Here is a 12,710-nt window from a genome sequence, read left to right as displayed (position 1 = left end):
GTTTGTACCGCTTTAATGCAGGCACTTTTAAGTCTGTCTTTTTCTAAAAGCCTTCCTTTAACTGCCTCCTAGGCTTTTGTGTTTTCAACAGCCGAGCCCTAGTGGATTCCTTTTCAAACTGGAGTCCTTTAAAGGGGACAGAGTACCCAAATCTCTCAAGCGTGCAAACTATTTTATCGTCTTTTTGCATGTTTACCGTATAAATACTTTTGTTTTTTCCCCTTTTTTGAAAACTGAGAAGACTTTTAAGACCTTACAAAAAAAAAAAAAAAAAAAAAAAAAAAAGGGGGAGGGGTGGTGAAGGGTTTATTACAACAAAATTTGCAGGGGTAGTTAGTATATTCAGTTAGGCTTCCAGAGACAGTGGGAATGCAAGCAAGCCCTTTTGGCTTACAAATGTTGCTTTGGAATTTTACTTTTTTTCTGAGTTCAGTTGGCTTAACTGTGCAACAACAAATGCCAGTGGTGGCTGTATTAGATGCAGGCACGACAAACCAAGTTCTATTCATTTCCTTGGGCTTGATCCAGGTCTGTTTTGGCTGGTCTCTGAACCCTGCTTTTTGGGAATTGTCTTGGTGGAAGGAAGGAATGGAAATAGCAGAAAGGGCTCTGGATTCTGAAGGGTCTTCTGAATTATCTCAGGTGGCTTCAGTGGGTGGAAAGTTCATAGGGGGACTCTTAACACCTTACAGTAGATAATATTTGTGATGTATGGAGGACTGCATTTATGCGTATTTGTGTATGCGTGAGCATGATGTATTTTTGCTGTTGTATGTCTTAATGTCATTTTCTTAATTACAGGCTGAGTATGTCCAGCTTGTCACTGAACTTAGAATGACAAGAGCCATTCAACCTCAGATAAATGCCTTTTTACAAGGTTTCCATATGTTCATTCCACCGTCTTTGATTCAGCTGTTTGATGAATATGAACTGGTAAGCAGATACGCCTGTACTTTGTTCAGCACCCTTCATCAGTAATGTAATGATGTAGAAGTAAAGCTCAGTACCCACAAAATATTAATCGTGTATCTTTCATTTCAGTCTTTCTTTGTGCATCAATCAATGGGGTTTTCAATCTGAGTATTCCTGCTTATCTTACTTATTTAGAATAGCCATCTTTCTGGCATTTCTTTAAAAAAAAAATCTTTAAAAGTCAGGAGATGCTGTCTACTGTCTTTGAGACACACTTTTGAGTTTGAGAATCAAATTGAAATAAGTTTTTGGAGTAGTTTGATCTTTTGTAACTAAGATATCTCAAGTTTTGTCTCTAGTCATGCTAAAAGTCAGATTTTTTTTTTCTAAGTTCCTTCATCATAATTTCTACCCTTTGATACTGTGTTTAAATTGGATGGATCATGTAACATTATCCGAATTCAAGTTGTTTTTTTTTTGTTTTTTTTTTTTGTATTAAAAGTTAGTCATGGTAATAATAATCCAAGACTGTAAGGTTGAAACTAAACAGAAAATGCACAGCATTTTTTTTAAAGCAATAACTTTTTAAAATAGCATAGACACTTGAAATTAATGGTTAGTCAGCACTAATCAAAAGCTATGTGCTTTTTCTGAAGGAGCTTTTGTTGTCTGGCATGCCAGAAATTGATGTGAATGATTGGTTAAAAAATACAGAATACACCAGCGGCTATGAGAGAGGAGACCAAGTTATTCAGGTAAAATTCTTTTTTTTTTTTTTTAATAATATAGATTATTGCAATTTAATCCACAAAAAATTTTTTTTTGTTGTCATTTTCTGTCTTTTCATGGAAGCTGACTGACTAAAATTTGTGGAGCTTTTTTATACTATATTTCTATATTAAATGACTTCTTGTATATTAAATGATTTGGTTATGTATGAATTTGGTCTGAAAATATCCATAATTTAAGATACAAACACAAACTTATTGTTTTACCATTATCCTTTCAAGTACTGTAAGTAGTAAAAAATGAAAACTAACATTTTTTTTTTCTTATTTCATTTAGTGGTTCTGGGATGTTGTGGAAGAACTAACTCAGGAAGAGAGAGTATTACTATTGCAGTTTGTTACTGGCAGGTGAGAAACTCTAGTGTAATAACAAATGTGCTAGATACTCTGAAATAAGTTAACAGACTTCAGACTGCCATACAAACCACCTACGTAGAAACAAGTTGCTGTTTCAGGCAGTTTTTAAACAAGGAAGTAGTGAATTTAACTGCACTTTATATTCTTCTTTCTATTGCATATTTATGTGGCTCTTAGCTCCTCCAGGAATCATCATTTGGTTTGGAAGGAACTTGAAAGGTCATCTAGTTCTAACCCTCCTGCTGTGGGCAGGGCCACCTTCCACTGTAAGGTGGAATCAATAAAGGCTTTAATACATGAGATATAACCGGGTATCATTTTAGTCAGTGTAAATAGAATATCCTTCTACTAAAGCTCATTTGGATTTAACGTTAGTGCAGTATGTCAAGATCAAATGAAAGTGTAACCTTATGCAAGACCATTTGTCTTATGTAGTATTTCTGCCCTAAATTCAAGCTGGTCTTCAGGGAAAGCCACTTCAATTTCCTTTATGGTTTGGTGGCAGTGCAGGGCAGGGATGGGACAGGTTGAGCAGTAAATGCCACTTTGAGCTGGGTGAGTTGCCAGATATCTGTATATAGGTACTTTGCAGAGTGACACACATGGGCTGTCTAGGTTTTGTAGTCCTTTTTTTTTTTTTTTTTTTTTTCTCCTTTTTTCCTGGTAGCAGATAGAGATCATGCCGTCTTCTTAATTTGGTGTTTCTTTCTTACTCTGGGATCAGTGGAGCAGTTGACCTTTCCTTTGTTTATAGGTTTTGTGATTAAGCGGTGGTAAAATGCAAATTTAGATCATCAAACCTTGTCTTTTATAGGAAGGAATTTCACAGTCATGGATGTATCATCAAATGGCACAGTCTTCAAATTCTGTTAGTTTCACTTGATTTATTACAAATTTCATTGTTTTTAGGGATCGCAGACAATTAAAAAAGCTAATTCTGTGCACATCCATCTTTTTCTGTCTGTCCTCTACAGAAACGAGTCTGTAACTCTGATTGCACATCTGTTGCGTGTCAGCTGCTGGTCTTCCATCTTTTAATGGACTAATCCATTTCTAAATCTAGATAGCAAATAAGGATACTTAAGATACAAAGTCATTTTTCAAATTCTGCTTAAAACATTCTAAATGATGCTGATGTGACATTCACTATGTGCATGGCATTTGGGATAATCTGGATTCTCAGGGATGCTTTCTATCAAGTAAACAGTTACGTGGTCTGATTGAATAGTGCTCAAACATGTATTATTTTGCTCACAAATCACGTGCCAACTTTGTTAGTAGGATTTCTTGTTAGTAGGAAATACATTTTTTTTTTTTTTTTTTTAAGAACTCTGCGTTGGAATTTAGAAACAAATTGCTATTATTTTTTTCTTCTATCACCTAGCAAGAACCTGTTGTGTTTTTTCTCCAGTGAGGTAAACACAACAGATATTTTTCCGCAAACATTTAGATTTCAGAAATTACCTCTAATAGTGGTGTGCATCTAGCATTTTTGCACATAAATCCAGCAATGCCTTAGAAAGTCCTAGTTTCTGGGCATGGAAGATCTAGATGCTGAGTTGTCTGTGAGCTAAAATTCCAGTTTGTCTAGTACAGGCTGGTATTTCAAGTCAAACTTTACACTAAAAGTATACCTGATTTCAAACTTGAATCTTTTTCTAACTGAATGCTCCATATTTATTTAGTGAGGAATTTCTTTTAAGATTCTGTGTGTGCTGCTTGGTAGTCTGCATTCAAATTTTTCATTATTTTTTCCTTTAGTCTCTTCTGCATATCCAGTTAATTGATTTTTTTTTTTTATGAAGTAGTACTATTCTTTCCTTCCAATTAAAGGCTATAAAATTAATTTAGTGAGTCGAATAACATTAATTACATTTATGGCAATGTCTTCAGTGTTTCTCTGACATTTCTAAATATTTCTCAAGTGTTACCTTTCATCTTCTCCCAGTCCTAAAGATTTTTTTCTTCCATGTAATAAAGTCTTACTTTAGTAGTTCAGAGCATACAGCATTGCGTTCAGCAGTAATACTAATTCTGAGACATCTTTTTTTAACAGCACACTTTCCATATCGCATGTAAAGTTTGAGTAGCAGATGCTATGTGTTTGGAGGTCTTAGCACTCTGAAAGCCTAAATATAGCCTATGGAAAAATAGGTAGACAAGATTCAGATGCAAGTTTAAATGTTTTTATATCACTGAAGTTTCCAAAGCTATGAAATCGTATTGTTGCTCTTGCTCAAGGCTGTATGTACATGTAGAGTGAAAGGTAGGATCTCGTGATCTTATTTACACATATTTGAAAGGCCCTCTTTCTGTTATTGGCAGTGTTTTGTTTTGAAATAAAACCTCATACTCAGAGCCTTGTAGTCATGCTGCAGCCATCTGTTACTTTCAAGCTTTGAAATCCACGACCATTCTGTATGATTTTAACCTATTGTATGAAAAGCATTCTAATAAGTTAAATTGTAAAAATGTTAGTTAATAGTGGGCTGAAAAGGAAATATTCAACAGAGTGAAGTCTGTATTTTATTGCTTATTTGAATGTAGAATTCTCCTGGCTCACAGAACAAAAGATCACTGCAGGGGAGGCAGCACTGTAGTAGAAATGCAAGCCAAAAACATCATATAAAAGAGGGTACCATTGTAAAATCTTTACAACTGTTTTGAACTGTGGCTGTGAACATAATCACATTTGTGTGTCAGAAATAGTATGCTGCAAATAATCAGTACTTCGCTTCTTGATGGTTGAGTTATACACCAGTGCTAGAACTGCCTGCTGAATAATGCTGTCATTAAGACAGGTGGTATAGCTTTTTCTTGGACACTATAGCTAGCTCTTACAGGTATATTTAAAAAGTATTGTTGCGACCTCTGTCATAGCTCCTTAACATCTGGCAATAGCAACCTTTGCTCTGCTGCATTTTTATCAAGTAATTTTACTGTGAGTGGAAGCATTACTTCATTCTGATTTTCCCTTGCTCCTGCTTTTTGCAGTCATTTTGTTTTTTCATTATCTTTAATGTAAGTATCTGAAATCTGGAATGCTAACAGCTTTTTAATATTTGCTGGAAGGTTTATTTTGTTTTATCGATTTCTTTGCTAGATACAGGATCATAAAATAGACAAGGTTGGAGGGGGACCTGTGGGGACTGCCTAATCCAACCCCATGCTCAAAGCAGGGTCAGCTAAAGCTGTGTGCTCGTGGTCTTGTCCAGTCTCCAAGGATGATGACCCCATGACTTCTCTGGGCAACTTGATCCAGTGTCTGACTGCCCTTGCAGGAAAAAAAAAATAAAAAAAAATCTCAAGTTTAAATGGATTTTCCTGGGCTTCATTTTGAGCCCATTGTCTCCTGTCTTCTCACTGGGCATTACTGAGAAAACTTGGGCTCCATCTTACTCATTTTCCCCTTCAGGCATTTAAAAGTATTGATCGCATTTCCCTGAGTCTTCCACTCTCCAGGTTGAACAGTCCCAGCTCTATCGCCTCATGTCAGGTGCTCTAATCTCTTTGTGGCCCTGTGCTCATCTTGCTGCAGTGTGCCCTTGTCTCTCTTCTACTGGAGAGTTTGGAGTCAGTTCTTCTTCACCAGGACTGAGTACAGGGGAAGGATTACCTCCCTTCACCTCATGCCAGTGTTCTTCCTGATGCAACCAAGGAGGCTGTTCTTTGCAAGAATGCATTATTGGCTCACATTCAACTTCTTTAGTCCTTCTTCTAATAGTTTCTTGCCTGTCTTTTTTCCTATTTATGAGGGCTGTAGTAACAACAGGTATGACGTTGTAACACATACTAACTTCCATTGATGTTATATCTAAATTTTACTCTATTCCTCTCTGTTTAGAATTTGTGAGGGATGCTGAAGATTGCAGGTCTATTATCTATTTATATTTAAAGTAATCCTTGAATAATACATTGATAAAAGCAAAAAAATCTGAATAATATGATTAAGTGAGAATGCATTCCTGAATGTGTTAGTGATTTTGTGTGTGTGTGTGGCTTTGCTATAGAATGTCCCTAGATGAGGATTTAACTGATATGTTGGTTTTATTAGTAAACTGAAAACCTATATGAAAAGATGCATCAAAACACTATAGTCAGTTGTCCCACAGGTAGTAACTGGAGAACAAAATTTTTAATAATGCAGTTATTTCTTAAACTGTAAATGTAAATAAATGTAATAAGGTAAAATTACTGTAGTAAACTGAGATGACGTTCTGTTCTAAAAACTGGTCAAAGGAATGAGTTCTCTTTGCAGACAGGGTTCTCTTAACCTTCAAAGAATTTGATGTCTAACATAAATAAATGCATTATTCAATATTGTAATTAAAAGTATTTAGACAGTGAAAATTTTGATTCTGGTGAGACATGGAGAACCTGTATGAAAGCTGGTCACATGTAACAGTAAAAAAGTATGTGCAGGGTCAAATATGTTTTATTTTGTTATGTTATGTTTTAGATGTCCTTACAATGATCTAACTTCTGTGAGTATTCTCAGTTCCAGGGTGCCTCATGGTGGCTTTGCCCATATAATGGGTGGAAGTGGATTGCAAAATTTTACAATTGCTGCTGTGCCGTATACTGCAAATCTTTTACCAACATCAAGCACATGGTATGTTAACTAGGTCTTATTAAAATACTCTGATATAAGGCGTTTTTTCAAATAATTGTCAGTCAAAAATACAATCTGTTTGAACGCTTTTATTAAAAAGCTCAAAAAACTCTAGACAGTTTATGGAGTATTCTCTAGCCAACAAAATGTTGGGTTTTTACTTAGAGGTAGTTGCATTGTTTTGCTCATTTGCTTAACCACAACGAGTGGGATCAATAAGGGAATATCCAAGTTAAATAATTGTATTAAATTTTACTAGAATGAAAAAAACTTACTTTTCTGCAATATGCATGAATACTTTATGGGGTTGTAATGGAACACTGATTTTATTTGTTTGCTTTTTGTTCCATAAATGTGACATCTTCAGGATTCTCAATCAGAAAACTACTGTTGAGTTTCTTCCTGTGATGTTTTCTTTTTTCTTTTTTTTTTTTTTCTTTTCAGCATCAATATGCTCAAGTTACCTGAATACCCAAGTAAAGAAATCCTAAAGGACAGGCTTCTTGTGGCATTACACTGTGGAAGCTATGGTTACACAATGGCATAATGAAGTCCAGGAAACTCATCTGTCTACTGATGTGCAATTCAAAGTGGCAGAAGTAATTTTGGAAACTGTCAATAGAAAAGCAGCTTAGGTGCTGCAGCCCATTGGCAGGGCTGGTTTTCAGAATTCACACAGGATCATCAGGTTTTTCCTTCCATTATATGTTGTCAAAGTAACTTTGATACTGTCAAAGAACTTACATTTCTCAGTATTCTGTATTTTCATTTATTTAAATGTCAGGACTGTATGGAAATCAGTTTACATGCTTTTCATTATTACTTCAGTCTGAATCAGGAAGTTTGTCAGAATCTCTTTCTACAGTCTTATTTTTGATTTTCAACTAGATGGTTGAATGACATTTGTGTCATAGTTTATTTTACATTCAGATGGCATACTGGTAATGGACAGACGTGTACTTTTTGCCTTGTTGCATGTGAAAGTGCCATTTATTTTTTCAGAGAACACTATAGAAAGTTCAATTTGGATATTGTACAGTAAGACAGATCTGATGTATTTTCCATTTCTTTGCATAGCAACAAATAAAGTTTTATAACTTTTTAGCATTTTAATGTATATAATATGTAAAGATTAGACTTACAACTGGAAAGGATATCAGATGAAATTACTATCTAATTTATATTAGAATTTACACTATATTCTACTAAGTATTTAAAGTATTTGTGACTTTATAGTCAACTTGCAGATTAGAATTTGTAAATATTATTTAAATTCTATATCCATTTGTTTGTTTGAATGCCTTTACTGTTTCCTTGACATAATTGTATGCTCAAAAGTTATTATAAAATTTTAATATTTTTACGAGAATTTGAATGTGACTAGTTTGTGTGGTTTTGTGTTTTTTTTTTTTTAAGACTCCGTTCACCTTGCTAGTAATTTAAATTGCCATTGAAGCAGTATTTGAGAAGGCATTGTCAGAGTATATGGATGGTCATAAGCAAATGCACATGGAAAGAACCTGAGCTTATTGAAAGGTTAACTGTCAAGACTATAATAATTAGAATCTCACATCAAAATTTCTGTAGAATTAAGGGATGTTACTCAAGTAACATGCAAAAATGCACAACTGTGGCTTACCAGCATGCGCTTTTGATAAGTGGGGTTAGATGATGTATTTGCAAAACTTTGTTAGGGACCCTAGAATAGGTCTACGTTATTGCTTTGGATCAGGCTAAGATTATTTTTGTTTGCTCTGTGGCTTGTTTGTTTGTTTTAATGAATCTGATCATCCCTGCTTGTCATGCTTTTGCTTCAGAGAATGCAGTCTGGATTCTTTCCAGCTGAAACTAAGCAGCATCCAGAAATGTACCAAATACTAATAGATGAACATCTAGTTACATCTGCAGGACTGCACTGATCTGAAGAGGTGATCAGAAGTAAATGAGTCTAGGCTTAGTGAACACCCCAAAGTGATAAATTTAGGGTTCATGTCCTCAGAACAAACAACTCACTACTGATGTTCTCATACACTCACTGAGTGCTAATATAGGTGTAGCCTAAGTTTGCTAATTGATCTGTATGGGCTGCTTTCTTGGTTTGTTTGTTTGTACTTTAAGTATGTATTTATTTTAATCTGAAGCATATATAACCTCTCTTGGGGGTGGGAGAGAGAAATCCATGGACTGTCTGATTCGGTGGTGCCACAGTAATTTTCCTGCAGGCTAAGCTTTAAACGTGTAGAGTCCCTGCCCCCTCCCCTCTTGCCCTGTTCCATTTGTGCTTTAAATTCTTCTGCAGTGTTTGTGAACCTGCATCTGACATGCAATTTTAGGAGGATTCTGCTTTTAGTTAGTAGAAACAGGCAGGTTCTGCCAGCATGGTGGTCAGTGAATCTTGGCCAGACTGTTGGTTTAGTCAGCAGAAGCACATGCTGTTCCTCTGTAGCATCCTCTAGGACAGCTTAAGGAGCTTACTTAGATGGGTTAGATGTTTGAGGATATGTAGGGTTTTATTGCTAAACCCCAGTTATCCTGGATTCATCAGTTTAGCAAAAGTACTTCACTTTTCTGCATGGTTGGGCAGTACTTGATTCCCTGACCATGTATCTGATTTCGTTGTGTGCCTTTGCCAGGTGGATTTGATACCAGGAAAGTGTTTTGAACAATTCAATATATTTTCCAGGGGTTATGCATTTGTTTTCTTTAGGTGAACTGGGATTTAAGTCTTTATCCAGGTGTTTTACCATAAATACAGTTGTTCATTAACTATATCAATTAACTGCGATTTGCAATTGTTTTTTTCATTTTGCATTTCACCTGTTCTGTTTTGTGGTGGTATCCAGTAGTTTACAGGAAACTGGAACCTTGCATAGTCTTGTATGGTGTCCAAATGCAGAAGTATCAGCAAGCTGAATTTGGTCTCAAGCTGTATGCCAAAGATGCTCCGCAGCTGATTTTGGCATGTAATGTAGTGCAAAGTTTTAATCTTCTTAACAGTTTTCTGTTGACACATCTCCCTGTTAGAGCATCACAAAATGGTACAGAAACAGACTGCTTCTTCTTACTAATATTACTCATATTCCTTATGAAGTACCTTGTAGTACTTGTGCAAAATACTTCTTGATAGAATCAAATTCTTTCAAAGTACTTATGTAATGAGAAAGCATGATATAAATAAGAGCTGTATGTCCGTTTTCTGCTTGCTGGGCTCCTCTACACCAGGAGTTCATATCTTTGTTATTGCTAGTTTTGAGTAGTTGTTTATATTCTTCTGGAACACTTAAACATTACTGTCTGCAGCAGTTGACCATGTGAAGTTACCAGGATTTAATTATTGCATTGAAAGACTGTTTTTAGGACACCTGCGCCCTATTAGCGACAGGATATGACAAGCATGTTGAGAAAATATAACTTAATATAGCTTATAGTTTAGAATGATTAATTGGTTTATATTTGTTTTTTCCAACTGTGCCAGAAGAAGGCAGGGTGAGTGTTTTATCTAGGAAAGAAAAGAACAGAACAGATGTCTTGTCACATCATAGATCATGAGCGCTCATTAACTTTTATTATCTTTATAAAATGTTATATAGCAAAGCCTAGTTTTTGATGCTTGAAAATGTGTTATGCATCTAATGTTACAAAACCATTAAAACCGTAAACTGTGAAATGTAGTTTAATGACTACTACTGTATGTTCCATATGAATTACTATAGTCAATAAGATTGAAAATGGAATGAGAGAGAGAAGGTTGTTGGCCTAAATTTTCCAGAGACTTGGAGACTTCCATGCGTACAGTAAAAAACAATATGAAGACCACATCTGCTTTGGAAGCTTGTGAACTATATTGAAAAGACTAAATTCAAAATTGTAGTTTTAGTGTAGTTGGACTGTTTTTGAAATCTAATGAGCTGTTTCAGCTCTGCAAGTACAACTCAATAATGCCTAATAAAAGGGAAAGGAGTGCTGCTTGGCCTAGTGGTGGGGGAAGCAGATGAGAAAGAAAAGATAAATTCAGTAATGGTGTTTGTTTCAGAAGGAAGGCATCTTCCACAAGGCATGTCAGGTACCCGCCTAATGCGTGGCAAGCCAGGGTGGAAAGAAGGACTTCTTCAAGGTTTCCCCATATTACATACTTATCTTTTTATACATATTAAACAGAAGTTGTTGGTTTATGATTAATGTCAATCTCAAGTCTCTTGATTAATCAGCAGAGATGTTGGGGGGGGCGGGGGAGGAGAGATTGTAATTTCTTCTAGAAGTCTGAAATGGTGTCAGTATATGATGCACTGGAACAGCTGTTTGCCCAGGATTCTCTACACTAGTCGATATTCCTATGAATTCCTACAATACAAGATTATCTTCTAGGAGATTCTTTTTCTACAGAAAGTCTTTCTGGGGTGGGTACTTCAGGAAGCCAAATATGTTCAGTGTTAAACTGAACATACTAGAAAAGCAGTCAATAAGCAGTATCTTCTTTTCCAGGTAAGATGTAATGAATTCCCTTTGCAGAAAGTTTGCGGATGACGCCAAGCTGGGGGAACGTGTCCATCTGCTGGAGGGTAGGAAGGCCCTGCAGAGGGACCTGGACAGGACGGGTAGGTGGGCAGAGGCCAATGGGATGAGGCTCAACATGGCAAAGTGTTGGGTCCTGCAGTTTGGCCACAACAGACCCCTGCAGTGCTACAGGCTTGGGGCAGAGAGGCTGGAAAGCTGTGCAGAGGAAAAGGGTTTGGGGCTGCTGATTGATGCTTTCCTGAACATGAGCCAGTAGTGTGCTCAGGTGGCCATGAAGGCCAACAGCATCCTGGCTTGTGTCAGGAATAGTGCAGCCAGCAGGACCAGGGAGGTGATCGTCCCCCTGAACTCAGGTCTGGTGAGGCCATACCCGTGTTCAATTTTAGGCCCTTCACCACAAGGACATTGAAACCCTGGAATGTGTCCAGAGAAGGCTATGAAACTGGTGAAGGGCTTGGAGCACAAGTCCTGTGAGGGGCGGCTGAGGGAACTGGGGTTGTTTAGCCTGGAGAAGAGGGGGCTCAGGTGAGACCCTATTGCTCTCTACAACTACCTGAAAGCAAGGTGTGGGGAGCTGGGGGTCAGCCTCTTCTCACAGATAAGTAGTGATAGGACTAGAGGGAATGGCCTCAAGTTGTTCCAGGGGAAGTTTAGGTTGGAAATTTCTTAGGTTGGAACATTTCTTCTCAGGAAGAGCAGTCAGGCATTGGGACGGGTTGCCCAGGGAGGTGGTGGAGTCACCATCCTTGGGGGTGTTCAAGGAAAGGTTGGACGTGGTGCTTAGGGACATGGTTTAGTGGGTGACATTGGTAGTAGGGTGATGGCTGGACCAGATGATTTTGGAGGTCTTTTCCAACCTTCATGATTTTATGATTCTAAATCAGAAAAGGAAACAGAAATGGTGCGCTGTGCAATTTTTCCTTGCAAATTAGAAGGACTGCGTGAAGAAAGCCAGCTGATTAATTAATAGACTGATGAACATGAACTGTGCTAAGAGGAAGTGGGTGACCCTGTCTTAATTTATAGCAGGCAGGCATAGTGGTGCTATATTTAGCACCTTTTCATTTCCACCACAGGCTTTTGAAACATGATGCAGATGTTGAAGAGTGGGAGAACAAAAGGCATTTTCCCAAGATAGAAGGGCTTTTCAGATTCTAAGGCTAGTTTCTATTCCTTTATAGTTTCCCTATTGTATGTAATATATAACAATAAATAGTGTGTAACAATGGTCAGTATTTACTTCAAATACATGCTTTAGATAAAGAATTTTATTTATATATATAACAATATATGTTATTGGTACTACTACAGTAGAATGCTACATCCCAGAGTTTTTTAGGCTGTAGAAATCTTGTTTTCCTCTATTACTGCTGCTAACTGGGATATTTTTTAATAGATTAAGTAATGGAGGCTTTCCATTTCAGCTGTGTGGATTTTGCATACATCTTTGCATTTTCCTTACCTTCATTTTCAAATGCTGGGTGGGTTTTCAGTTGGGTTGTTGAAATCACTGGCAAATCAGTAGC

The 12,710-nt window shown here is 36.8% G+C and overlaps 1 protein-coding gene across 3 annotated transcripts in view; it reads left to right on the top strand.

The window, feature by feature from the left end:
* The window catches only part of HACE1 (HECT domain and ankyrin repeat containing E3 ubiquitin protein ligase 1), a 49,049-nt gene extending 41,011 nt beyond the window's left edge, over positions 1-8,038 (top strand). For all 3 annotated transcript variants that reach the window (XM_084514210.1, XM_084514209.1, XM_084514211.1), the window contains 5 exons: positions 802-933; positions 1,569-1,667; positions 1,978-2,048; positions 6,556-6,669; positions 7,114-8,038. In XM_084514210.1, the coding sequence (XP_084370336.1) occupies positions 802-933; positions 1,569-1,667; positions 1,978-2,048; positions 6,556-6,669; positions 7,114-7,216 (519 nt within the window). In that variant the 3' untranslated portion in view covers positions 7,217-8,038. The remainder of the gene's footprint in view (positions 1-801; positions 934-1,568; positions 1,668-1,977; positions 2,049-6,555; positions 6,670-7,113) is intronic.
* The last annotated feature ends 4,672 nt before the right edge of the window (positions 8,039-12,710 follow it).

This window comes from Aythya ferina (genome assembly GCF_964211825.1).
Source record: "Aythya ferina genome assembly, chromosome: 3".
Taxonomy (NCBI): Eukaryota; Metazoa; Chordata; class Aves; order Anseriformes; family Anatidae; genus Aythya; species Aythya ferina.
Note: the sequence above shows the minus strand (reverse complement) of the source record. Positions and strands in the feature narration are given on the sequence as shown.